General features: G+C 42.9%; 2 protein-coding genes across 2 annotated transcripts in view; both read right to left on the bottom strand.

The window, feature by feature from the left end:
• The window catches only part of nxn (nucleoredoxin), a 91869-nt gene extending 74740 nt beyond the window's left edge, over positions 1–17129 (bottom strand). Inside the window, exon 1 of the mRNA XM_072691259.1 lies at positions 16604–17129. Within this exon, the coding sequence (XP_072547360.1) occupies positions 16604–16912 (309 nt within the window). The 5' untranslated portion in view covers positions 16913–17129. The remainder of the gene's footprint in view (positions 1–16603) is intronic.
• A 3231-nt stretch (positions 17130–20360) lies between these two features.
• txndc17 (thioredoxin domain containing 17) lies at positions 20361–23007 on the bottom strand. The gene is made up of 4 exons (XM_072691256.1): positions 22652–23007; positions 21881–21962; positions 20938–21013; positions 20361–20732 (listed from the first exon to the last, which is right to left on the bottom strand). Exons 1-4 carry the CDS (start codon positions 22794–22796, stop codon positions 20664–20666), a joined length of 372 nt encoding a protein of 123 aa, XP_072547357.1. The 5' UTR covers positions 22797–23007; the 3' UTR covers positions 20361–20663.
• Positions 23008–26194: the final 3187 nt, after the last annotated feature.

Raw genomic sequence — 26194 nt, 5'->3', positions numbered from 1 at the left:
CAGCGATCTGGCATAAAGGTTCCCCAGTCTCTTTTCAGCCCTCTTGTAGTGTGTTGTAGCCACATGCTTTTGTATCTGGTCCAGTGTATTTTGTCTTGCCTCTACCAGTGTCTAGTCTGTGACCCCACCCTCTCATCATTACACCCTGGTGTTTCTTGTCAATATTCACCGTTTGGTGCACTGCTGTAGGTTCTCTCTTTTAATGTTTTCTAGCTTTTCTTTGTCTGCATCTGTTTAGTTTGTTTGTTTTTCTTGTCTTAAGGGATGTCCCAGCACTCGTTTCTGTCGGTCAATGCATAATATTATGGATGGTAATGACCACTTGTATATGCACAGTGCCTTGTCATTCACATCCATCAATGAGTAACGCTGTAAAACTGTCTGTTTAATTTCAAGGCATAAAGAAAGCCTGGAAAGCATCATGCAAAATGAACGACTTCAACTTTTTTTTAGTCTATAAACACCCCCCCCTACTCAAAAAAAAGATTGTCTATTTATTTACCTGCTGTACAATTATCCAGTGCAAAAGGAGAACAGATTTCGCAGCTAAACCGACCTGAACTGTCTCTCGGGTTTTCAGAACAAGGCAGCTTTGTATTGCGGCTGAACATATTTATCTTCTCGAAATAAAACAGAGCCAGAAAAACAATAAGAACCACACAAACCCCCTGTTTGTTCTTCAGGACCGAGGAGGAAATACAAGCCCTTTAGGGGGAGGGGGAAAAAAAGAAAAAAATCTATCAAGTCTAAGTGGCTTTTTATCATCGGACAATCCCCCTAGAGTTCTCCTGAGTGACTCCTCATCAGGCCTGCAGCATATACAGCCCTCCCCAACCCACCCACGGAGCACTCTCAGGGCTTCCCTATGGAACGCTGCGTCATGTCTGCCACATGGCAAAAGCCCACCAGCCATGACCACCAATTTAAAAATACAAGCGTTTGATGTAGGGACTGGTGACACCAAGGCTGGGACAGCAGCATATGGGATGCGAGAGGTCTAGGATGCTCTATAGTCAAAGAGAAACCCACATTAGGATGACCACAAGTCCTCGAAACCTCTTTGCCTTTATGACAAGCTCAGCCCTTTGTAATACTCACATACTCAAAACAAAATACAGGGGTGTAACATGTGCCTCGATTTTGTACATTTCCTGACTCAGCAAAAACAAGATTCACTATCCAACATGCAAAACTACAATATTGGAAACAGAACCTGTGCATTCTACACTACATTCTAGCTACCAACTAGCATGCTATGCTATAAAGTAAGGCTACTAACAACTTTTTTTTAGGTCAATTAGTCGATTAATCTAAACAATCATATCCCGGTTATATAATTATATATAGTTTGGTCAAAATAAAGGGTTACACATGATGTAGCAGTGGTGGCTCAGCGGTTAGAGCAACGGGCTACTGATGACAGGGCTGTGGGTTCGATACCCGGGCTCAGGAAGGCCACCCTTTTCACCCTCTCCACCACTCTGATCCACCTGTACCTTGTATAAAAGACTGCTGTAACATTACTGTAAGTCAAAATGATCAACTTTCCTATAAAACTCAACACTGGAAGTTTCTAAAGCCCGCAATTTGTATACTTCACTTGTGGCAAAGTCAGTTAATATATGGGCTATGCCTATAGCTAACTAGAAGTAGTATAGTATAGTAGATCATAGCATATCTGAGTAGGTTCAGTAATAATAATTTAAAAACTCATGATGGAGCACTTTTAGTGATCTTTTTCCTTTCTGGGTATCCATTTGCCACCACAATGATAGCTCTAATGCTAATTTAGCAATTTATGACCAAGACTCGATATACTGCGCTGCCCTCGGCTCACACCGTCTTCCAGCCTTCTAAAGATTCCAGGCCAGGCCTCCAGTTTTAATAAAAGATCCCTAATAGCGCCCATAAACGAGCTCCCAGCGGTGGAGCGCTGACCTTCCTTTAGTCCCTTCGGCTGTTCGACCCAGAGAAAGATGCAAAAATAGGAGTCTAATCTTCATGGCTGCAATCCAAGTGATCATGATAAACCCAGAAAAACCACCCCGCACAGCGAAACCCACCCGAGCGTCCGCCTCGCTGCGGAATCCGATACAGTAATAACATAATTACCGTTTTTTAAGAGGAGGAACATTAGCTAAGATAACTTCTCCCTGCTTTTGTAGACTAGAGATTTTCCAAGGGAGCGCCCAGGGTCGTGGTTTGGGGGCGGACTGTGCGTCCAAGTCCAAGAAGGATCGTATGACCCACTTTGACAAAAACACGAGCATTTATTACGAGGCCAATAAAAAGCAGATGGATTTCTGCTGCCCACATAATGCAGCGGGGGGAAAAAGAGCTCCGTATTCTTGTGGCCGAGAGCATTTTCAGCAAGAATGTGGGAAGAAAGAAACAAACCCAAAAAAACACTTATGTAAATGATACAGGCCCACAGATGAATAAGCAGAAAAACCAAAAGATGGGCTCAGGTCAGGAGAATACGCTCATTTCAGACTCCCACTGCTGCAGTAAAAAAAGCCCATGCCTGGTAACCTCAGGAATTGCACACATCCTCGCTCGAAGATCTAAGGAGAAAGTTGTGCGCCACTTTCTTGCAGTTTCCCTGTCTGCTAGAAACAGCTCCGTACACGCTGCGGGGCAACGTGTCCCTGTCCTGTTATTACTCACACCTGCAAACCCTCAGTCAGTCGTTAGCAGGACGTCCAAAAAAACACCAACCAAACACCAGTTGTAAAAGTAAGATGAGGGGGGGAGGGGGGGGGGGAAGAGAGAGAGAGACACAGAGAGAGAGAGAGAGAGAGAGAGAGAGAGAGAGAGAGAGAGAAAGACAAAGAGAGACAGAGAGAGAAAAACAAAGAGAGACAGCGAAACAGACAGAGAGGACAGAGACAGAGAGGGAGAAAGACAAAGAGAGACAAAGAGAGACACAGAGAGAGAGAGAGAGAGAGAGAGAGAGAGAGAGAGACAAAGAGAGAGCGAAACAGAGAGGACAGAGACAGAGAGGGAGAAAGACAAAGAGAGACACAGAGAGAGAGAGAGAGAGAGAGAGAGAGAGAGAGAGAGAGACCCAACTCCCAGCGCTGCAGAGAGGAGCACGAGTTACATCAACAGATTACACAAGGACCGTCCGATCACGATGTGATCTTCTTACGCCAGTCATCGATATTGAGGATCCATCAGGAGGTGAGACTCTCCAAGAATGCATTGCACACTACGCTGCTGAACCACCCCTGAAAAAGTCAGTGCTACCAAGTATACTAGTCCAAACATGGCACATTCTGTATCGGGGGGGGTAATTAAATAAATAAATGAATAAATAAATACAATCATAGACCCTTCTGTAAGCCGGATGATGACCTCACACCACCAGATCATATTTCCCTAGTGATGATGCACCATTAAAATGATACATCAGGGTGGAGCTGGGAGATCTAGTAATATATGTCCCGTATTGTGATATTTTATGTTCCTAAGGTTTGACATGTTTGACTGGGGGAAAAAAAAAAATAATAAACTAAATAAATAATGAAAAATGATGAAAAATGTCTCTATAACAATAATCCAATAACGTCCATTTCCATGATTACATTTTAACATAAAATTCAGTGTATTAAAAAAATAATAATAATAAATAAATAAATAGACTACAGTCCAGTAGCCGTACTTGCAGTAACTCCGTCTAGCAGGCCAGTCTTTAGCAAACGAGTGGAATCTCAGAATCGCACTACAGGAATCGGGCAAATGGCCTCATTCTTTCAAACCCAGTGTGTATTTTCCCCATCTCTACTTTAGTCATTTGTCCACAAATTACATCTTCCTACATCCTACATTATAAGGTTTTAGAGAGGAGGAAACAAAAAGGTACAAAACAATATTAGATTTAAGATTATACTTAATATTGAATATAGAATATACATTATTTATATATATATATAAATAATAACAATACAACACTTTTCCGATACCAATAATAAAACCATGAGTGCTGTCTAATACAATTTGATACGCCAGCTTTCAAAGTATTACCATTATTACTAATTCCCTTAAGCCCTTCTCTTAAGATAAACATCCAAAAGCAGGCAATCATACTAGGGCTGGGCAATATGGTGAAAAGACATTTTTCCCCATACACAATATTGATCACGAGACTAGTACTACTACTACTACTACTGAGAGACTCTACTATACAGAATACAGTGATTTTTATACAACATCTGCTGCACTTCGTCTAATTAAACCACTCTAATTACACTGTTGGTAATGAAACCTGCAGCTGATCAGCGTTTGTTAAGCACCAACGATATCCTTAATATAATTAGAAAAGCATATTGTGTAGCATGATATCGTCATATTGCCCAGTCCTACTTCATACTATTATAGGAAACTGTATATATATATATATATAAATATATATCTATATATACAAATTGTATATGTATGAACTTTAAATAGACTTTTTTTTTTAAACCCCTGCTGCTGATTAACAGAAAGCCATCAGTAAGAATGACTCAGCAAACAATTCTTCAAGCAAAACAATTTACCTGATGGTTTCTATGGGCCGGTAATAGAGGTCACTACGCGGGCTTGAGGTGAAAAACTGCAGACGCAGATCCTCACACTGCACCCTACCAGCTCTTGCACTGACTGACTGCTTATCAGTCTTCCTCCAAACTGAAACATCTGTCTTTGGAGTCTCCAGGAGCTGAGAAACTGCAGCGGTTTGACTAATCTGCCCCAGTTAGCGCAGGTCAGAGAGGGTCGGAAGCCACTTGTTAGAGGTGGAGGAGCAGGAGGGTACGTCCGGGGCAGGAGGAGGCTGCTCCGGTGACTTTGAAGGTGCTAATTGGCTGTAATCCTCTTGAGATTGAAGTTCTTCGATGGCTTTGGCTGGGCCCCAAAAGTGCTTTCCGTGCTCTTGGCTGGAAAAACATCCGCAGGCCTTGCGCTGCACCACACTGCAGTCCTGTAGCAGTTCATTACCTCAGTGACTCAACCTCCTCAGCAACAACCATCCCTCTAATCACAAGCCCCCTTCATCTGAAGGGTCGCCGTCTATTCCATTAAGACTAAATGGTCACCGCAGAGGTCATATCCAAAAACTGGAGCGTTTGATCAGTCTGCCAAAACACACTGGGGAGGGGATGTCTTCCAAGGCGTCGACGGCCCTACGCACGACGCCAGTGGGTATGGATCTCCCCCTCTCTTGACTCGCGACTGGAATCTGGGCCGTAAAACTCAAAGAAAAGTTGCAGGGTGAGTGCAAAACATGGCTCGGGACCACCTTGGTCCACTGTAAGATGTTGCACGGTGGTGAAAGAGCACAAACAAGCGTCTCATCTCTTGTCCCACGCAGAGAAGCCGTCCGACAGTTCTGAACCCTGCGCCAACAGACGCCTTCACAACTACTCCACCATACTGTTCGCACATCAAAGACGAGGCGAGGCGAGGACTGTCCACCTGCCCATGTTTCTGCAGACGTCTACAAAGGGTCTGGGAAGCCAATTAACAACCCATGAAAACCGTGCAAATCCAAGCACAAATCCTGGTAAAGAAAAGGTCAGTGGAAAGGGCAAGGTGAGCCATCCGTGATAATGGATTTGGGTCACCGCGCAGGAAGCTTTTCTGTTCTACAGGGGACACGGCCTCAGGCCCTCAAACCCAGCCTGAATGTTTCCATACATCGAACCTCTCCAAACGTTTAGTGGCCTGTCCACACGTTACAGCGTCTCTTTTGTTTGGGGAGAACGACACAACGAAAAGCAACAGAGGACTGAACGAGTAGCGTTAGCTAGCTAATATAGTTATAGCTATAGTTAAAGATTTCCCACATTAAATAACGTAGCAAGGCATGTCCCAACCTCATCCAGCGGGTCGGGATTAGGGCCGCTCCCGGCACATTTTAATGGCTTGGGCATTGGCCATTTTAATCCTGATCCAGTTCCGAGTCTTTGTTCTGACCACGGTGTTCAGAGCTCCATCTGGCATCCTCAAGGTGCCATTAACGGACGTTATTACCAGCCAGCAGCAGTGCAGACGTTCTCAGAAGTGCTCGGAGTCATGAAGCGCCTACGTGCGTCAACGCTAGGGACGGCACAACAACTATTAGACCTCTCTAACTTAACAGAACCTTCCTTTCTTCTCTCCACCTTTACTTTTACGGTTACATCCTGAATCGGCCCTTTCAAATGAAAAGCTCTGCTTTACAATTGAGATTGATCTTTTGGCGAGCCGTTAACCGTGCACCGCACAGCTTGATTTAGGAGGTGTCTTTGCCAACGTAACGACGGGAAAAGTGCGTCTTTTGCTGCTTGAAACTCTCAAAAGTCACGTACCAAGTCTCTTAATGAATCATGGGTGTGTTTTTGGCGTAATGTGCAGTAATAAACCAATCAGTGTGTCGCTCGCCATTCCCTTTAAGAGCCAGGTGTGGTCGGACTTTGGCGGATTGCTTGGTCAATAGCGCAAATCGGGGGCTTACTGTGTTGACAATTCACTGCCAAGGTCAACTCACTGACGTCTGCCTAGGTTGTTTTTGGTCAGTGGCACTCCTGTCTTTTCCGTTGCCAAGATAGCAACACACATACATACATACATACATACACACATACACACATACACACATACATTATTTATATATATATATATATACAGTCATGCCCGAAAGTATTCATACCCCTGGCAAAGTTTGACTTAAATTTACTTTTATTTAACCAGAAGTTATATTTTTGCCTTGAAACGACACAGGCATCTCCCAGGAGATAACACGATGATGTACAAGAGGCATCATTGTGGGAAAAAGTATTTCTCAGCTTTTATACACATTTGAACAAAAAGTGGCATGTCCAAAATTATTCATACCCTTTGAAAACTGTCACAGTATATGGGAAAATCCAAAGTTCTATACCATTCCAAATAGTCCAAGCTGTTTTAAAGCATCCTAATTACCCTGATTCATTGGGAACAGCTGTTTTAATCAACTCAACAGGAGAAAAACAGCAGCTCTCTGCAGTTGGTTTGTGGACAGTCATGGCTAAGACAAAGGAGCTCACTAAGGACCTGCGGCTGTGCATTGTGGCCGCTCACAAGTCAGGAAAGGGCTATAAAGCCATATCAAAATGTTTTCAAGTTCCAGTGGCTACAGTGCAAAGTATTATTAAAAAATACAAGAAGTTCCGCACTGTGGAAAATCTCAGAAGATGTGGTCGGAAGCCAAAAGTGACACCTGTGCTGGCCAGGAGAATAGTGAGAGAGGTGAAGAAAAATCCAAGGATCACCACCAAGGCCATCCTGGTGAATCTGGACTCTGCTGGTGGCGACATCCCAAGGCAGACAGTTCAACGGACACTGTACACTGCTGGGTTCCACGGACGCAGGCCAAGGAGGACACCACTTCTCCAGAAAAGGCACACAAAAGCCCGCTTGACCTTTGCAAATGCTCATCTGGACAAAGAAGAAGACTTCTGGTGTTCTGTTTTATGGTCAGATGAAACAAAAATTGAATTGTTTGGCCACAATGATGTGTGCACCATTTGGCGTAAAAAAGGAGAAGCCTTCAACCCTAAGAACACCATCCCCACTGTCAAACATGGTGGTGGGAACCTAATGTTTTGGGGGTGTTTTTCAGCCAATGGACCAGGGAACTTGATCGCAGTAAATGGCACCATGAAAAAAGAGCAATACATCAAGATTCTCAACAACAACATCAGGCAGTCTGCAGATAAACTTGGCCTTGGGAACCGGTGGACATTTCAGCACGACAACGACCCAAAACACACAGCCAAAGTGGTGAAGAAATGGTTAGCAGACAAAAACATTAATGTTTTGCAGTGGCCCAGCCAGAGTCCTGACTTGAATCCAATTAAGAATCTGTGGAGGGAGCTAAAGATCAGGGTGATGGCAAGGAGACCCTCGAACCTCAAAGAGTTGGAGCTCATCACTAAAGATGAATGGGCAAAAATACCAGTGGAGACATGCAAAAAGCTGGTCAGCAATTACAGGAAGCGTTTGATTGCTGTAATAGCCAATAAAGGCTTTTCTATTAATTATTGAGAAGGGTATGAATAATTTTGGACATGCCACTTTTTGTTCAAATGTGTATAAAAGCTGAGAAATATTTTTTCCCACAATGATGCCTCTTGTACATCATCGTGTTATCTCCTGGGAGATGCCTGTGTCGTTTCCAGGCAAAAATATAACTTCTGGTTAAATAAAAGTAAATTTAAGTCAAACTTTGACAGGGGTATGAATACTTTCGGGCATGACTGTATAAGGTGAGCAAGGCGAGCAGGGTGCAAGGTGCAAGGTGAGCAAGCCGTGGGCATCGCGATGCGCCTTGCGCCGGATGCAAAACAGGGCCCCACGAGTCACTGGGCAACACATCTACCGAAGCAGCTCTGGATAAGAGTGTCTACTAAACATATGTTAGCATGTGGTACTCTGAACTGTGACAAATTTAAATAATAATTAAAAAAAAAGCAATTAAGCAGTTGTTAAGCAGGAAATGCTAGCAGGGCCTAGAGTCAAAGCAGGGAGTAATTGGAGAAATGAGGGTCGGGAAGGCCAACCGGGTCAAACGTACACAACGGGTGCAGTTGAGCGGCACTGATTTCACACAGCTCTGCACTCACATTCGCTGAACTTCAAGGCATCATTTAGCACAGCTTCAGCCTGAAGAGCCCCTGCGCACTGTGAGCGGAACACGCAAACCCAACACCTGAATGCAAATCTCTTCACTAGAGGTTTGGCGAAACCGCCTCGGACAAAGCGCCTTGGTTTTTTCCATACGGTGCTCTGTACCCTCGTCCATATTCCAACTAAAAGAGCCTAAAATAGAAGATTTTCCTCAAAGTGCTTCAAACTGCTTTTCCACTCCACTCTAATCTGCATTTGAGATTATCTAACCGCAGCATCTTAAACATACGTCTTCAGCAGTGGAACCGTAGACGTTCTTATGGAATAGATGGCTTTTAGGGCCGTCTATGGAACTACCCCAGGCTCTACTCCAACCAAAAAGGGTTCTTTGACTCTCAACAGCAGCTCTCAACTCTTTTTGGGGCTACATTAAAACCTCTACACAACATCTCATCCCGTTTGGAGACTTCATAGATCTATGTAGAGCAGCTGCCTTTAATCAAGAATCAAGCAACAATCTGAAGCTTGTCCTCAGATCTCCCAATTTGTCAAAGTTCGCAGCCTGACAGCTATTGTTAAACTTCCCCTCCGCAGACGGCCGAGTGCAGAGCAGTTTCAGGTTGCTCGGAGAATAGGAGGAGGAGGAGGAGGAGGAGGAGGGATTTCGGCCCGTCTGCCGCCCGCCCTGGAGTCGACTTCAGCTGCTTTGTGTAAGTAACTCAAACCCTGGGAAACAAGTTCTCTTCCAGGAGCGGCCATGTCCACACTCCCATTGTCTCGGCTCGCAGCGTTACAGTGCTTTCAGTCCATTCAGTCCGAGGAAACACAATGGGCTTAGAAAGGAGGTGGGAGTCAGTCTAGCCAGGGGTGAGGAGTTAAATTTGGCAAGTGGAGCGAGCGTCGCCAAAGCCTCGCAAAGTACCTCTCTGGCCCCCCTCTCGGGTTCTACAGGTGCCTGCCCACATTCCATACACTGAATTTGGTCAGAGAGCTCCTCAGAACAGGCGTCCACAGCTGCACGTTACACCACAGGACACCAGGGTCAGCTGTTAAATCGAACACGCTAAACTCTAAGGGGTAATAAACCGTGTTAAATATTTACCTTATTTTTTCAGAAGGGAGGTCTGGCCGTTCGTTTTGTACATTACGGAGACAGCCAGGGAGAGCTGTGGTCATTTAGAGTGGCAGGATAGGCGGTGTTCACCACAGAGATTACTCCAGACAAACCGTACGTTTATGGCGGACCACCCGATCCAGCAGGACTTGAATCATTTGAATAATCCTATTTACATTCATGGCATTTGGCTGAAGCTCTGACCAAGAGCGAATTCTATTTGAATCATGTGACACAGGTAGGAGAATGTAGTGCTGAAGGAGCCTAGCCCAAGGCCTCTCACCGTTCTAGTGCGATGTGCTTGTCTGGCCTTGGAGTTGAGCCTATTGTCCACCACAGTGAAGCTGATGTTGCCCACTATTAGGGGTGGGGGGGAAACATAAGATTCTTAGATTCATCTCAACGTGGACATGAACGATTCTGAATCGACTCACGGAATAGAGTGAATTCGGAATAGAGTGGTGCTGTCAATACTAAGCCATTTAATACACCGCTGTTCTATAGCCTTTGTGATATTGCTGGCTGGCTGGCTGGCTGGCTGGTTGGTGGGTGGGGTATCTGTAGCAGTGGGAAATCAGTCATTTCCCAGTAACATTAAAAGCACTTATTTGAAACAACCAACAACAGAGTTCTGAATTACAGATCCACTCAGGTCGGCCGATCGGACAACCTTTGGTCCATCTCTCACGTCAATCTCCGTTTCCTCAACCTCATCTTTCCGCTCTCTTCCTTCTCAGCGGTATTATCAGCGCGAGCTGTCACTCAGCAGGACAAAGTGGAGAGAAACCTCCAGAGCCAAACACACCGCTCACCGATAAGAAGCCAGCGCTATCGCCTACAGATAAGGCCCTGGGCTTTCTCTAGACAGCGACCCTGAAATCAAAGCAGCCACAGAGGCTCGGCTCCGGGATGTGACGAGCAGATCCGGTAGCTGGTCAGCCTAGTCGCCACGCTGACGCCCTGATGACAGCACCCCTTATCCCTCACGAAAGAATCCAGCAGCTGCCTCGGTGCCTACAGAGCAGAGTGGTGGAGAATGGCACAGTGCCTGAACAGGAGGCCTCTCCCTCTCTCTCTCTCTCTCTCTCTCTCCCCCAGAGTCTCTTTCCCCTGATGTGTGATCCCCGCCTGTACTCCCCCACACTGCCATTTGCTTACCACCGCTGGCAGACCGGGGCTCGGGCCAAGGCCCTAACTGATTTACGAGCTGCTCTAGCCGCTACGGCTGCTGTGTGTCCTTGTAAGGCAGTGCCAGCCCAGACGCGTCCCTGTGGGGTCAGCCTTCCTCAATACCCCAGAACTATGGGTGGGCAAAAATGAAGGAAACAAAAGGGGGAAAAAAATTAAATACGAACGCTAAATACCAGGCAAAATTATCCAGGACTCACGGCCCTGATGAGGTCACTGATGATGGGTGGCTCCAATAACTGAAGAAAAAAACTGTGGTCAGCGGGGAGAAGGGTTAGCCGCCCTGAGCGCACACAAACACAATGTCAGCTCCAACTTATTAGCTAAATTATAAATCAAGAGGGTTTGGTTCAGTCATAACGAATTCACCTCGTTTTAATTCAGGCCACACACACACACACACACACACACACACACAGTATTGAATGTCTCGCGGCCCTAGCACCATGAGACTTAATTGTGGCCTGTGGGAGCTGAAACTGAGCATGACTAGGTAAGCAAAGCTCTGCTTGAGGTGAAGAGAGTGAGTGAGAATGAGAATGACATAAGAGTGCAATATAGGAACGTGACAGACAGACCGATGGACATACAATGGCCAGTGCCTCTTGTTCGATTTGCCATAGAAAAGCATTGCCGATGTAACAGGACGCTCTGGAGGTCACCATGCCCAATGCAATGCCGTCCAGCAGACAGTGGGGTATGAAGCCCTGCAGCACTGGAGCTGACTTCTCTAGATTGCTGCTTCAGAGCTCCAGCCAATACCTCTCGGATAAGTTTGAGGGGCATTCGTAATCTTTAGTGCTTATGTGGCCAAATGCCATCAAATCCTTCCAGCAATGTCCCAAAATCTCACTACTATACCCTTGATTTCAAAAGCAACAGGTGTCCACAAACTTCTGCATGGATCATGTGTTTTTGAATTAAAAAAAGGGAAGCAAAAGGTCATGAAAAGATCACCTTTCCAACTGTTAAGCACAGGGGTGCACCGACCACGCTTTAGGCTTGTGTTGCAGCCAGTGAGGCAGTAGAGAAACAGACAGACAGACGGACGGACGGACGGACGGACGGACGGACTAGCACTAGAGTGGGCCTTCTATATCGCTGAGGCTCATCTGCAGCACACAGTCACAGACCCATCTGTGCCCACTGCACTTCCACAGGCTGCAGCACACCCTCACTGAGCCGGCGAGGATGTTACATCCATAAATCACAGCACCATCACACCACAAAGCTCTCCGAAGCTTAGAGGGGCTCTCGCACTGTAACCCAAACCCACAGCGGCCAGTGCATGAATTCCCTGACGTTCATGTACATTAGGTCGGGTTACACTGGAAACAGGCCTGTACGGTCAGACGCCATTTACCAACTACAACCTCTTCTGCTCGCATTTCTCATGTCTTGACCAAAGAATGCATCGCAAGCTGAGAAAACACACACATGTCCAAAACGCCTGCTTAATGAGCATCGGCGTAAAGATAAGCAGCGTTTTTCATTACGTTCCACTGCAGAGCGATGATGGCAGCAGTCGTCAGCTCACTCACACAGCAGCTCGACCACAGCTAGAGTCAGACAGCGGTGCCGAAACACTTATATACTTACACACCATGTCTAAATGTCTCTAATGTGCATTATTGAACGTTATAAAGGAAAAGCCATTAGACTGCACTGCACTCCATCACTTGATGTCAATGAAATGCATTAACTGCACATGTGCTTCAGTGCACTGCAAGCGCCGGCTGTACGCGGCCATCACATATTTCATGTGACGGCATAACGTCTGCAGAATAATTAATGTGAAATGACATTTCAGCAGAAAAGAACAGCCTGCTCCCGTAAACCCACTGACCTGATCTCAGAGTTACAGTTCAGGCCAAACAGAGAGTCAGCTAAAACAACCTGCACACAGAGCCAAATAAAGGCCTCTTAAAGGGGAATTCCACTAGGGCTCTAAAATGTCTGCAGAATGGCTGTGATCTAAACAAAGTCAGTCCGACTTGCTCAATTCTAGAGAAACTTACAGTGTCAGAACTTTACACTCCCTAACCAACATCGTATCTACTGAATGTTCTTGTCTTTTAGGCCCTTGGACTACCAGTTTCCTCCCTTTTCATATAATTTAGGAATTCGTAGTAAAAATAACCAACATCTTAACCATTAGATTTTCTTGTCTTTTAGGCCCCTGACCTACCACTTTCCCTCCCTTTCAATATAATTTAATAATACATAGTAAAAATAACCAACATCTTAACCATTAGATTTACTTCTATTTTAGTCCCTTAACCTACCACTTTCCTTCCTTTCAATATAATCCAACATCTTAACCACTAAATTTACTTCTATTTTAGTCCCTTAACCTACCACTTTCCTTCCTTTCAATATAATCCAACATATTAACCACTAAATTTACTTCTATTTTAATCCCTTAACCTACCACTTTCCTTTCTTTCAATATAATTTGATAATACATAGTAAAGATAACCAACATATTAACCACTAGATTTACTTATATTTTAGTCCCTTAACCTACCACTTTCCTCCCTGTCAATATAATTTAATAATACATAGTAAAAATAACCAACATCTTAACCATTAGATTTACTTCTATTTTAGTCCCTTAACCTACCACTTTCCTCCCTTTCAATATAATTTAATAATACATAGTAAAAATAACCAACATATTAACCACTAAATTTACTTCTATTTTAGTCCCTTAACCTACCACTTTCCTTCCTTTCAATATAATCCAACATCTTAACCACTAAATTTACTTCTATTTTAGTCCCTTAACCTACCACTTTCCTTCCTTTCAATATAATCCAACATATTAACCACTAAATTTACTTCTATTTTAATCCCTTAACCTACCACTTTCCTCCCTTTCAATATAATTTAATAATACATAGTAAAAATAACCAACATCTTAACCATTAGATTTACTTCTATTTTAGTCCCTTAACCTACCACTTTCCTTTCTTTCAATATAATTTAATAATACATAGTAAAGATAACCAACATATTAACCACTAGATTTACTTCTATTTTAGTCCCTTAACCTACCACTTTCCTTCCTTTCAATATAATCCAACATCTTAACCACTAAATTTACTCCTATTTTAGTCCCTTAAGCTACCACTTTCCTTTCTTTCAATATAATTTAATAATACATAGTAAAGATAACCAACATATTAACCACTAGATTTTCTTGTTTTTTAGAGCCTTGACATGCCATAAACATTGGACTTTGCTGTGCAAATAAATTGGGCACCTCTGCTATAAAAGAATCCTGTTAGTCTTATTACACAACACCGTTTTTAATATCACACTTAATACATACATACATACAGGTTTTACCATCATCATTGTTCTCTGGTGGTATTTTTGAGTTGTATTTAGACCTATAATACAAGTTCCCATCATCACCACTGTACTGTAATCCAAAGTTCCTCCACAATGAATCTCCCACCAAACCCACCCTGAATGCTTTGTTACATCTGCCTGATTTAATTTAGAAACTATTTGAGGGGATGGAAAATCAGTGGAATTCCTCTTTAAGAAAATGGCCGGGTTATAATTCCTAAGTTGTGCTTATTACGACCGACTTGCTGCCAGAAAGGAATGCAGCATGAATCCAACCTGCATTGTGTAAACACCCACACCTCCTCCATCCATCACACAGGCGCAGGTATTCACACTCGCTGTCTCCAAGCTTTGCTGACAGCGCCAGAGAGATCATGTAGATCCACACAGTGGCATCAGCATTAATAACTAAAAGAGTGTGAAAATGCATGTGACCGGTCAAACATGCCAGCACACGTAGAGGGAGGAGGAGGAGGAGGAGCCGGGGCAATGGGCTAAAACCGATACCAGCAGAGGGGTGAACTGGAGCACCATGCATCCAGATGCATGTTATGGCACGGGGAATAAGCCATTACTAAACAAACACAAACCAGGGGCAAAAAAGGCCTTACGAAATGCCCTAGAGACGTGTAGCGTAATGTGAGCGACTGGGATGGAGGTATGGAGGTATGGAGGTACGGAGGTCGCACAAGGCCTTGAACGTGGTTTCTGTAGGATCACAATATTAACAACAACAGAGACATACGATAAACAAGGAAAACTGCAGCCACAGTCTTTAAACCTCGTGAGCTAAATCATATTAGGCCTATCTGTTCCTGCTGATAAATTACATTTTGTAGATCACTCCTGGTATTCCAAGAATGATCAAATCTGCAGTGGGACATTTTTTGGCCTACAGCAGGATGTCCTGTAAAGAGCTACTGTATGGTTTCGCTCCCAAACAAAATACCAGCCTATAAATGAATGGAAAAACACTGTGCGCTTCTTTTAAGAGCAAACAAGACTCTTATTACTCCTCAAAAAAAATCATCTTAAATTCTAATATTAACCCAATAATCAAATCTGCAGTGGGACATTTTTCGGCCTACAGCAGGATGGCCTATAAAACGCTGGGGAATAGTTACACTCCTCAACACAGTTCCAGCCTATAAACCAGTGGGAAAATATAGTATGCTTTTCTTTAAGAGAATAAGACTCATAGCCCTCCGAAAATACCACTTATACAATACAATCATCTTAAGCTCTGATATGAACCCAATCATCAAATCTGCAGTAGGGCATTTGTGGCCTACATAAGGATGGCCTGTAAAACACTAAGGAATAGTTACTACTACACAGTTCCAGCCTATAAACTAATGGAAATACTGCCTTTTTTTTTTTTTTTAAATATACATATATAAATAATATATATATATATAAAAAAAATAAGACTCAAAAATATATATTTTCCCAGGCTCTAATAATAACCCAGGATGATGCTCCCAGCACAGCACAGCCCCAGTGAGTGAGGGAGTAAGGGCGTTGCACGCACAGCCTGGCCCTGGTTCATAATGTCAGTAGATTTCTGCTCTGGAGCAGAAAATGTGGGTGATTTAGGCCTCTTTTATGAACCCACACCCTGTAAACTATAATTAGGAGTTTGACGATAATCAGAGTTGAGGCTCTCAGTAAATATGACTGCTGTTAGGGGTGTTTTTAGCATCGCCGTGCTTCAGAAAACGCGTGATTTTAGCCTGAAGCTAACCCTCCAGTTCAACAGCGCCTGCTCTCCTGTTAGAGGGCTTATTAGACACACAGCCAGCTACATTTCATTAATCTGGATATTTATTTAATGCATCATTTTGACTACGCTTAATAAAAGTTAAGTTAATAAACCGCCTGTTATTTTATTTATATTACATTACAATAAAATAATACAATTAAATAATTAAATAAAATCTTCTGGGCTTATGTCCGGTGTCTGGGGCAGTTTGGGGGGGGGGTGAACGGTTCTGGTGGGGCTGTGTAATGTGGCAGTATCAGGCCGAGGGAGCAGAAATCGTTGAAATCAGCTGTTTCCACTCTGCCCTCAGTTTCACAGGGCAGGAAAGTAGCTGGATGGTGAAATTATAGGCTGTGTGTCTTACAAACACTCCCAAAACACAACAAAACATGGAGAACAGCACCGACCCGGGTCACCTCGCCAAGCCCACCGAACACGCCTCACCGCCGGGCTCAGAGAACCAGCAGCACCGGGGGAAATCCAGCGGCTGCAGGACTATAGGGCTCGTATCCAGCTGCGGTTCAGCCCGCTGTTGATTCACCGCCACTCACCTTTTTGTGCCGGTCTTTAAAAGGCAAAGCCGGCCATTGCATCTCCTGCAAGAAGTCCTGCCAGTGCTTCTGGTCCTGATCCGAGGAGATGAAGACGACCTCCAGCTTGTCTTTGTGCTCCGAGGATTTCTTGAACTTGCTGTAAAACTCGCTCAGGCTGGCGTTGAACTGCCTGCACGGAGCGTTCAGGCTGCAGCCGAAGTACAGGCCGACCAGCGCCAGCCCGCTGCCCAGCGCGTGCACGTCCACCTCGGCTTTCTCTCCGTTCACGAGCCGCTCCCCGAGCAGATCCACCAGGAGCTCCGACATGGTCTGTCTCTCCGGACTGGGACGGACGGACGAACGGTTGCGCCGCCGGTCGACCCGCTGACCTGAAGAGGAAAAGAATCCAAGAGGCTCTGAGGAAGCCAAAAAAAAAAACCCGGGACCCCTGTTTGGCCGTTGTGCGCGCGCGCGTGTGTGTGTGTGTGTGTATATATGTGGTTTCCCCCGTTAAGAGCACCGACGGTGCGGAGCGCGTGGGCACGAGCCACTGAAACGCTGTTGAGGAATGCGCTCCGCTTTTAGCCCGACGCTCATTGGCTGCTCCCATGTCCAACAAACGCGGCACTGCGGACATCTAGCGGCCAGACGGCGGTACTGCACCTTATATGTTTATACGTGTGCCGTCCAAAGTCACATACCACTATACCAATCTATCTGTAGGACTGTAGGGATGTGCAATATGACATATGATATTTTACCGTTATCGATGATAATAGTAATAGTAACAATAATACACAACATGCTTTCCAGAGAATATTGTGTGTTGAGAACCTCAGCAGGGTGGCCATCTTTTACAGTTTTCCTAGAGTGAGATTGAAGTGGGTTGGGCCGGACCAGGCCAGAGCATAATTACATAGCAATGTTTGACAAAAATAGTGGTGACTCAGCGGTTAGAGCACCAGTGTACTGATGGCAGGGTTGTGGGTTCGATACCTGGGTTCAGCAAGTTACCACTGTTGGGCCCTTGAGACCCTTCACCCTCTCTGGGCACTGCAGCAATGGCTGTGCATGTGTGCTCACTGCCACTGTGTGTGTGTGTGTGTGTGTGTGTGCACGAATGGGTCAGAGACAGAGGCCAAATTCCATCTGTGTCCAACACTAATGACTGTCTTGTCTTGTATAGACAGCAATTGAAATCTTTTCAATGCTCAAATGTATATCTGTTTCTGCAGGACCCTTCATTGACCCTTAAGAGGATCTGAGACTGTTAGCTCTGTTGACCTGGTCAGTCTGGCCAAATGAGGGCGCAACACTACACTGTACTGTACACACTATACTACAGTACTCCACACACACTATACTGTACACACTATACTACAGTACTCTGCACTACTCCACACACTATACTGTACTCACTATACTACAGTACTCTGCACTACTCCACACACACTATACTGTACTCACTATACTACAGTTCTCTGCACTACTCCACACACACTATACTGTACTCACTATACTACAGTACTCTGCACTACTCCACACACACTATACTGTACTCACTATACTACAGTACTCTGCACTACTCCACACACACTATACTGTACACACTATACTACAGTACTCTGCACTACTCCACACACTATACTGTACTCACTATACTACAGTACTCTGCACTACTCCACACACACTATACTGTACTCACTATACTACAGTACTCTGCACTACTCCACACACTATACTGTACACACTATACTACAGTACTCCACACACACTATACTGTACTCACTATACTACAGTACTCTGCACTACTCCACACACACTATACTGTACTCACTATACTACAGTACTCTGCACTACTCCACACACACACACTATACTGTACACACTATACTACAGTACTCTGCACTACTCCACACACACTATACTGTACTCACTATACTACAGTACTCTGCACTACTCCACACACACTATACTGTACTCACTATACTACAGTACTCTGCACTACTCCACACACACACACACTATACTGTACACACTATACTACAGTACTCTGCACTACTCCACACACACTATACTGTACTCACTATACTACAGTACTCTGCACTACTCCACACACTATACTGTACTCACTATACTACAGTTCTCTGCACTACTCCACACACACTATACTGTACTCACTATACTACAGTACTCTGCACTACTCCACACACACTATACTGTACTCACTATACTACAGTACTCTGCACTACTCCACACACTATACTGTACTCACTATACTACAGTACTCTGCACTACTCCACACACACTATACTGTACTCACTATACTACAGTACTCTGCACTACTCCACACACTATACTGTACACACTATACTACAGTACTCTGCACTACTCCACACACACTGTACTCTGTACTACAGTACTCTGCAGTACTCCACACACACTATACTGTACTCACTATACTACAGTACTCTGCACTACTCCACACACACTGTACTCTGTACTACAGTACTCTGCAGTACTCCACACACACTATACTGTACTCACTATACTACAGTACTCTGCAGTACTCCACACACACTATACTGTACTCACTATACTACAGTACTCTGCACCACTCCACACACTATACTGTACTCACTATACTACAGTACTCTGCACTACTCCACACACACTATACTGTACACACTATACTACAGTACTCTGCACTAGTCCACACACACTATACTGTACACACTATACTACAGTACTCTGCACTACTCCACACACACTGTACTGTACTCACTATACTACAGTACTCTGCAGTACTCCACACACACTATACTGTACTCACTATACTACAGTACTCTGCACCACTCCACACACTATACTGTACTCACTATACTACAGTACTCTGCACTACTCCACACACACTATACTGTACACACTATACTACAGTACTCTGCACTAGTCCACACACACTATACTGTACACACTATACTACAGTACTCTGCACTAGTCCACACACACTATACTGTACACACTATACTACAGTACTCTGCACTACTCCACACACACTATACTGTACTCACTATACTACAGTACTCTGCACTACTCCACACACACACACTATACTGTACTCACTCTACTACAGTACTCTGCACTACTCCACACACTATACTACAGTACTCTGCACTAGTCCACACACACTATACTGTACACACTATACTACAGTACTCTGCACTACTCCACACACACTGTACTGTACTTACTATACTACAGTACTCTGCACTACTCCACACACACTGTACTGTACTCACTATACTACAGTACTCTGCACTACTCCACACACACTGTACTGTACACACTAAAATACCTCAGGTCATTGTAGCCAAACAGCTCAATCTTTGTCTCATGTGACCAGAAGACTTTCCTCCAGGTGCTTTTCTTTGTGTGGTCCAGCTACACACTCCAGTCAAGCTTGAAGGTGTACATTTCTTGGACAGCGGCCCCTCATGTGTAAATCTTTGATTGACACTGAGCTCATTTCCAATTGTACTGTGTGTGGGCCAGTCCAGGGAGTGCTATCAGACAAACCCTTAAAACCGGTAGTCCATCATGATCACCACCAGAGGTTTAGAGGCTTTGGGAAATTAAAGCAGCATTATCCTGGCATGTCATGCTCCTGGGTGCCTCCTACAGTCAGGAATATTTGTTTCTGCATTCCAGGTCAAGCTGAGAGAGACAGAACCCTCAGACCCCCCCCCCCACCCAGTACACAGTACAGGAGAGCGTATTTGTATTTCTAAAATCAAATTTATTTAATTTATATAATCACTTATAATAGACAATGCTAATACAGGACCAGACACACATGCATACCCTAGTGAGCATATCCCACCTCTCTGAGTGCATGACGTGACATTAGCACATTTCACAGTGACAAATTACAGTCGACTTCACACACAGTAAAGATGATCAAATGAAACAGAATGAAACGTCACAGAGAGACACTAAAAAGGCACAAACTAGATCAGATGTCTGATGACGTATTTTAGAGTTTGCATCACACCAGTACAACGCCACACCACCTGAGGTGCTAATCTTCCGTGAACATCATCCGAACCAGGTCTGCTTTGAAACACTGCTCCTCCACCAGCTTCTGGGGCTACAAACGACAGGACACAACACACTAATCATTAGTGATGTAGCATCAGGCTCATGTGGACACACCACAGAGGCGTTTCACATTAGATTAGACAAAAAAACAAACATGCAAGACCTTCCGTTTGGCTTCTTCATCAGATCCCAATAAAGTGAAGATACATTTGGATATTAAAGAAACTTTGGACAACGTAATCAGTGAGCATTACCGTGCCGTAGCGCAGTAAAGTTGGGACTCCTGTAAGTTTTAGGGTCTGCTTGAACTCGTTGTTAGGATCTTTCCAGCTGGAAAACAGAAGTGTCAGTGACTTAAAATGTCCTTCCACATCTTAAAGCACATGTTTTCAGTGGTCTTAGTATTGAACTATTGACCTCAGTAGCATGTAACACCACACACACACTTACATCACTGTAATTAGTTTAATCTGAAGGTAAAGGAAAGGTTTATTTTTACAGGTTTATTATTACTACATTTGTCTTGACCACTGTGTAGCCTAGGCTTGGACATAACGGAGCACCAAGCAAAAGGTTTGGGCACCCCAAAGAGGTTTGAGCCATTATAACCTTTACCAGAGTCTCAGACTTCAGTTAGGGTGATGGCTTGTTGACAATTTCCATTAAGAAAGGTCAGGTGATGCCAATTTTGAGGGCTCCTCAAATACTGTCCCTACAATCAGCAGCCATGGGCTCATTTAAGCAGCTGTCCAGCACTTGGACATTTTAAATAATTAGATGATAAAGAATCGGGTACTTCTTCAGTCATAACATAATTATTAAGAAATATGGCAGTTAACAGAACCCATGGAGGTCAATTTGAGGTCTGGAAACTTTCAGAGAGAACTGCTCATAGATTCACTGGAAAGGCAAAGCGATACCCCAATTTGACTGCACAAGCCCTTTAGCCCTGTCCAGCCAGGTCTTTATCAGGGTCTGAGCCTCTTCTGAGCAAGCAATTAGCCACCTTGGCAAGGGTGAAACTCCCTCAGAGTGAGACGAAAGAATGGACAACTATAAAACTTTGGCAGTTAAAAGGTTAAACACATCTGGGCTGGTTGACCATGTTTGGAGTAAAGAACACATCTGTGCACCCCTCATTTAACGAAGGAACTGGATGGCACTTCACAACACAACAGCGCTGATGAGGACACCTACTAAGGCCGGTCTCCCACTTGGCAGTAAATGAAGACTGAACCTTCAGGAAGGTGAGCCATCTCCCCCCGGACCACTGGCTCAGCTGGAGAGAAGGAGAGAGGAAAGAAGGGGAGATTACACTCGAGCACGGTTGGGCTTTAAACAGCCTCTCAGATAATCGTTAAGGCAAACCAGTGGTCAAAGTGGGACAGTTTCCAAGGTGGATGACGGGATTAAAAATTATATACGATTGTTTTATACTCTAACTCTACATATCATTGCTGTCATGCATGTACACCTTGTATCTACAGCAACTTTACAGGAGAAGAAATAATATATGACCTCAAAAAAGTAAAAAAAATTATGGAGGGATGGATGGATGGATGGAGGAATGAGGGGGTGGAGGTTTTGCAAGGGTCATATTTGTTGTTAGGTGGGATACCATCACCATCCCCTTCAAGTCCAGTCCTGCGTTGAGCTTGGATTAGGTCAGCAATAAGGACCACTGGTGAACTACACGGCTAGCTGTAGCTGAAGCTGTAGCAGTAGCTGAAGCAGTAGCTGTGGCTGTAGCTTTATCTGTAGCTGAAGCTGTATCTGTATCTGAAGCTGTAGCTGTAGCTGAAGCTGTATCTGTATCTGTAGCTGAGGCTGTGGCTGTAGCTGTAGCTGAGGCTGTAGCTGAGGCTGTGGCTGTAGCTGAAGCTCAGGCAGGGGCTTTTTCTGTTAGTATCCCCTCAGTTCCAGTGTTAGTAGCTAAGTTAGCTAGTGCTAGCTACACGAGAAGCCCACCTGTCACACAGTCAGGACACCAGCTCCGCCCCTGGTCATCTTTGTCTCCGCTGAAGTAAGCAAAGATGTCTTTCCCCTTTCTGTCAGACACAGCTTTGCAAAACTCGTCGTACCCGTGGACTTTGACTTCTTCGTACGATGCCATGTTGACAGTCCTCCGGTCTGCTCGCGTCAGCTCTGAGAACCACCACCACCCAACCACGCACTGAGACAGCAGGAACTCAGACCACCTCACGTGAAGAGCTCCGGAAAAGCCCGAACAAGCTACAGGAGCCTTACTGATAAAAGTCCTGCTCGCCGCTCCGCACGCCACCTCTCCCAGACCCGCTTCAGACGAACGGGGGAAGCTGCCGTGTGGACACTCTCAGGACCCGTACCACGTCTACATGCAGCAAGGTCCAATCAGATCAGTGCTAGCCGGGAGCCGCTGATCTGGAGGTCCAATCAGATTGCCCGGAGAAAGAGCGCTGCCCGGAGCTCGCGCTGAGAGGAAAGGCTGTGGGTGGATGGAGAGATAGAGCACATTCCTTACAGCTGATTTTATCTGTATTATTATTATTATTGTTATTATTGTTATTATTGCACAACAACAACGACGAATAACAGCAGCAATAACAATAACAATAATAATAATAACTATAATAATAATAACTATAATAATAACAATAATAATAATCATCATCATTTAAATACAAAACAAATTAAATTAAATTAAAAACATATTATTATTATTATTATTGGTGCTGTTATTATTTCTGTTTGACAAAATAAAGTATTGAGTACATATATTACTTACAGGCTAATAAATAATCCAATAACTTTACCAATAAGTATTTACAATATTTTCTGTATTTACTACAGTATTTTCACCTATATATAGTATACTGCTACTACTACTAATAGTAATAATGATAATACTACTACTAATAATAATAATAATAATGAATAATAATAATAATATTGATGGCTGCTACTACAAGCCATCAATATTTATTAATTTATTCATTACAGTATTTTCACCTATATACTAATAATCATCATCATCATCATCATTTAAATAACATATTATTATTATTGGTGCTGTTATTATTTCTGTTTGACAAAATAAAGTATTGAGTACATATATTACTTACAGGCTAATAAATAATCCAATAACTTTACCAATAAGTATTTACAATATTTTCTGTATTTACTACAGTATTTTCACCTATATATAGTATACTGCTACTACTACTAATAGTAATAATGATAATACTACTACTACTACTAATAATAATAATGAATAATAATAATAATATTGATGGCTGCTACTACAAGCCATCAATATTTATTAATTTATTCATTACAGTATTTTCACCTATATACTAATAATCATCATCATCATCATCATCATTTAAATAACATATTATTATTATTGGTGCTGTTATTATTTCTGTTTGACAAAAATAAAGTATTGAGTACATATATTACTTACAGGCTAATAAATAATACAATAACTTTACCAATAAGTAATTACAATATTTTCTGTATTTACTACAGTATTTTCACCTATATATAGTATACTGCTACTACTACTACTACTAATAGTAATAATGATACTACTACTACTACTACTACTAATAATAATAATGGATAATAACAATAATAATATTGATGGCTGCCACTACAAGCCATCAATATTTATTCATTTATTCATTACAGTATTTTCACCTATATACTACTAATAATCATCATCATCATCACCATCATTTAAATAACATATTACTATTATTGGTGCTGTTATTATTTCTGTTTGACAAAATAAAGTATTGAGTACATATATTACTTACAGGCTAATAAAAAATCCAATAACTTACAGTATTTTCACCTATATATACTACTACTACTACTACTATAACTACTATAACTACTACTACTACTATAACTACTACTACTACTACTAATAGTAATAATGATAATACTACTACTACTAATAATAATAATGGATAATAACAATAATAATATTGATAGCTGCTACTACAAGCCATCAATATTTATTCATTTATTCATTACAGTATTTTCACCTATATACTACTACTAATAATCATCATCATCATCATCATTTAAATAACATATTATTATTATTGGTGCTGTTATTATTTCTGTTTGACAAAATAAAGTATTGAGTACATATATTACTTACAGACTAATAAATAATACAATAACTTTACAAAGTTAATAGCTACAAGCCATCAATATTTACTACTTTTCTTTATTTACTACAGTATTTTTACCTATATATACTACTACTACTACTATAACTATTATAACTACTACTACTACTATTACTACTAATACTAATACTACTACTAATAATAATAATATCTATTGGGTTATAATAATAATTCCCACCAGTTACCAGTAATCTAGGTGTGTAGAGCAGTAAAACAAACATTGGGTCTTATTAACTAACCATTTTAAGAAGAAAATGTCTCCTTACGAAGATTCCTTACTCCTTACTTAACGAAGATTCTGACACTCACTCATGTTTTTATAGTTGGGATTTGTTCAGATTACGAGAACAATTGGATCCATCATAGTAAGAGCAGAGATGTGAACAATCCTGCCGTTTAAAAACCCACGTGAGTCTGATGTGGAGCTTTTTTGTTTGAACGTTTCTCAAGAACTAATTAAGTTTTTAGGAAGATGTTGGTGAATTGATCCTTTATTGAGTAGTAACTGAAGTAAAAGCCCCCCCACCCTCCCCCCCAAAAGCAATTGTGCAATAGTAGTGGGACACTTTTGTACATCCAGTGTCTGAAATCTGTTCAAATCTGAGGTGTGACTATGCATAAAAGAAGTACATTATTTAAGTACATGTATCAAGTTTCCACCCACCTCTGATCATAACAGCAGTAGTAGAAATGTAATAAACACACTCTCATATCAGCCTAATCTGAAAAACAAATATCCTGGCGTTACCAGCTTTCTGTTTCTGTTTACTCATATTATAAAGCTCCAGGGGTGGGCGAGTTCACCAGGGACTACCAGGAAAATAGGGAGCAGTTAAGCACAGAGGGGATGTAACTCTCCCACTGTGTTCACTGCAGCTGTGCTCTGCTCCCTTGGATCCCTCTGGCTTAAGTTAATCGACAAATCCTGTAGGAACCTGCCAAGGTCTTAAACACACAACGTTTACAGGATCGGTCAGATGCACACAGTCAGAATATAATCAAGGACGTCTAGCCGTCTTTGGGATACTTTGCAGAGCCGCTGATCTCTGTAAGATGAACAGCAATAAAGGGGACAGTGATACACAGCTTTTCTCTATAGGTGCTGTATAGACTATTCTCAGACTGTTCATCAACACTCAACAGGTCCACATTCAAACAGCTCTTCATTGTGAGCTTCAATAAATTGTCCTCTTCCGTCCACGTCCAGGGAGGTTAGCTACAGTGCCATGGGGTGAAAAATTGGAAATGGCGTTGCACACAGTGGAACATAAAGATCTCTGGAACTTGAAATCTTAAGATTGTCCATATAATGTCCAGATTGTCCATATGT

This window comes from Salminus brasiliensis, chromosome 11 (assembly GCF_030463535.1).
Source record: "Salminus brasiliensis chromosome 11, fSalBra1.hap2, whole genome shotgun sequence".
Classification (NCBI taxonomy): Eukaryota; Metazoa; Chordata; class Actinopteri; order Characiformes; family Bryconidae; genus Salminus; species Salminus brasiliensis.
The sequence above is the reverse complement of the archived record's forward strand: the minus strand, read 5'-3'. Positions and strand labels throughout refer to the sequence as shown.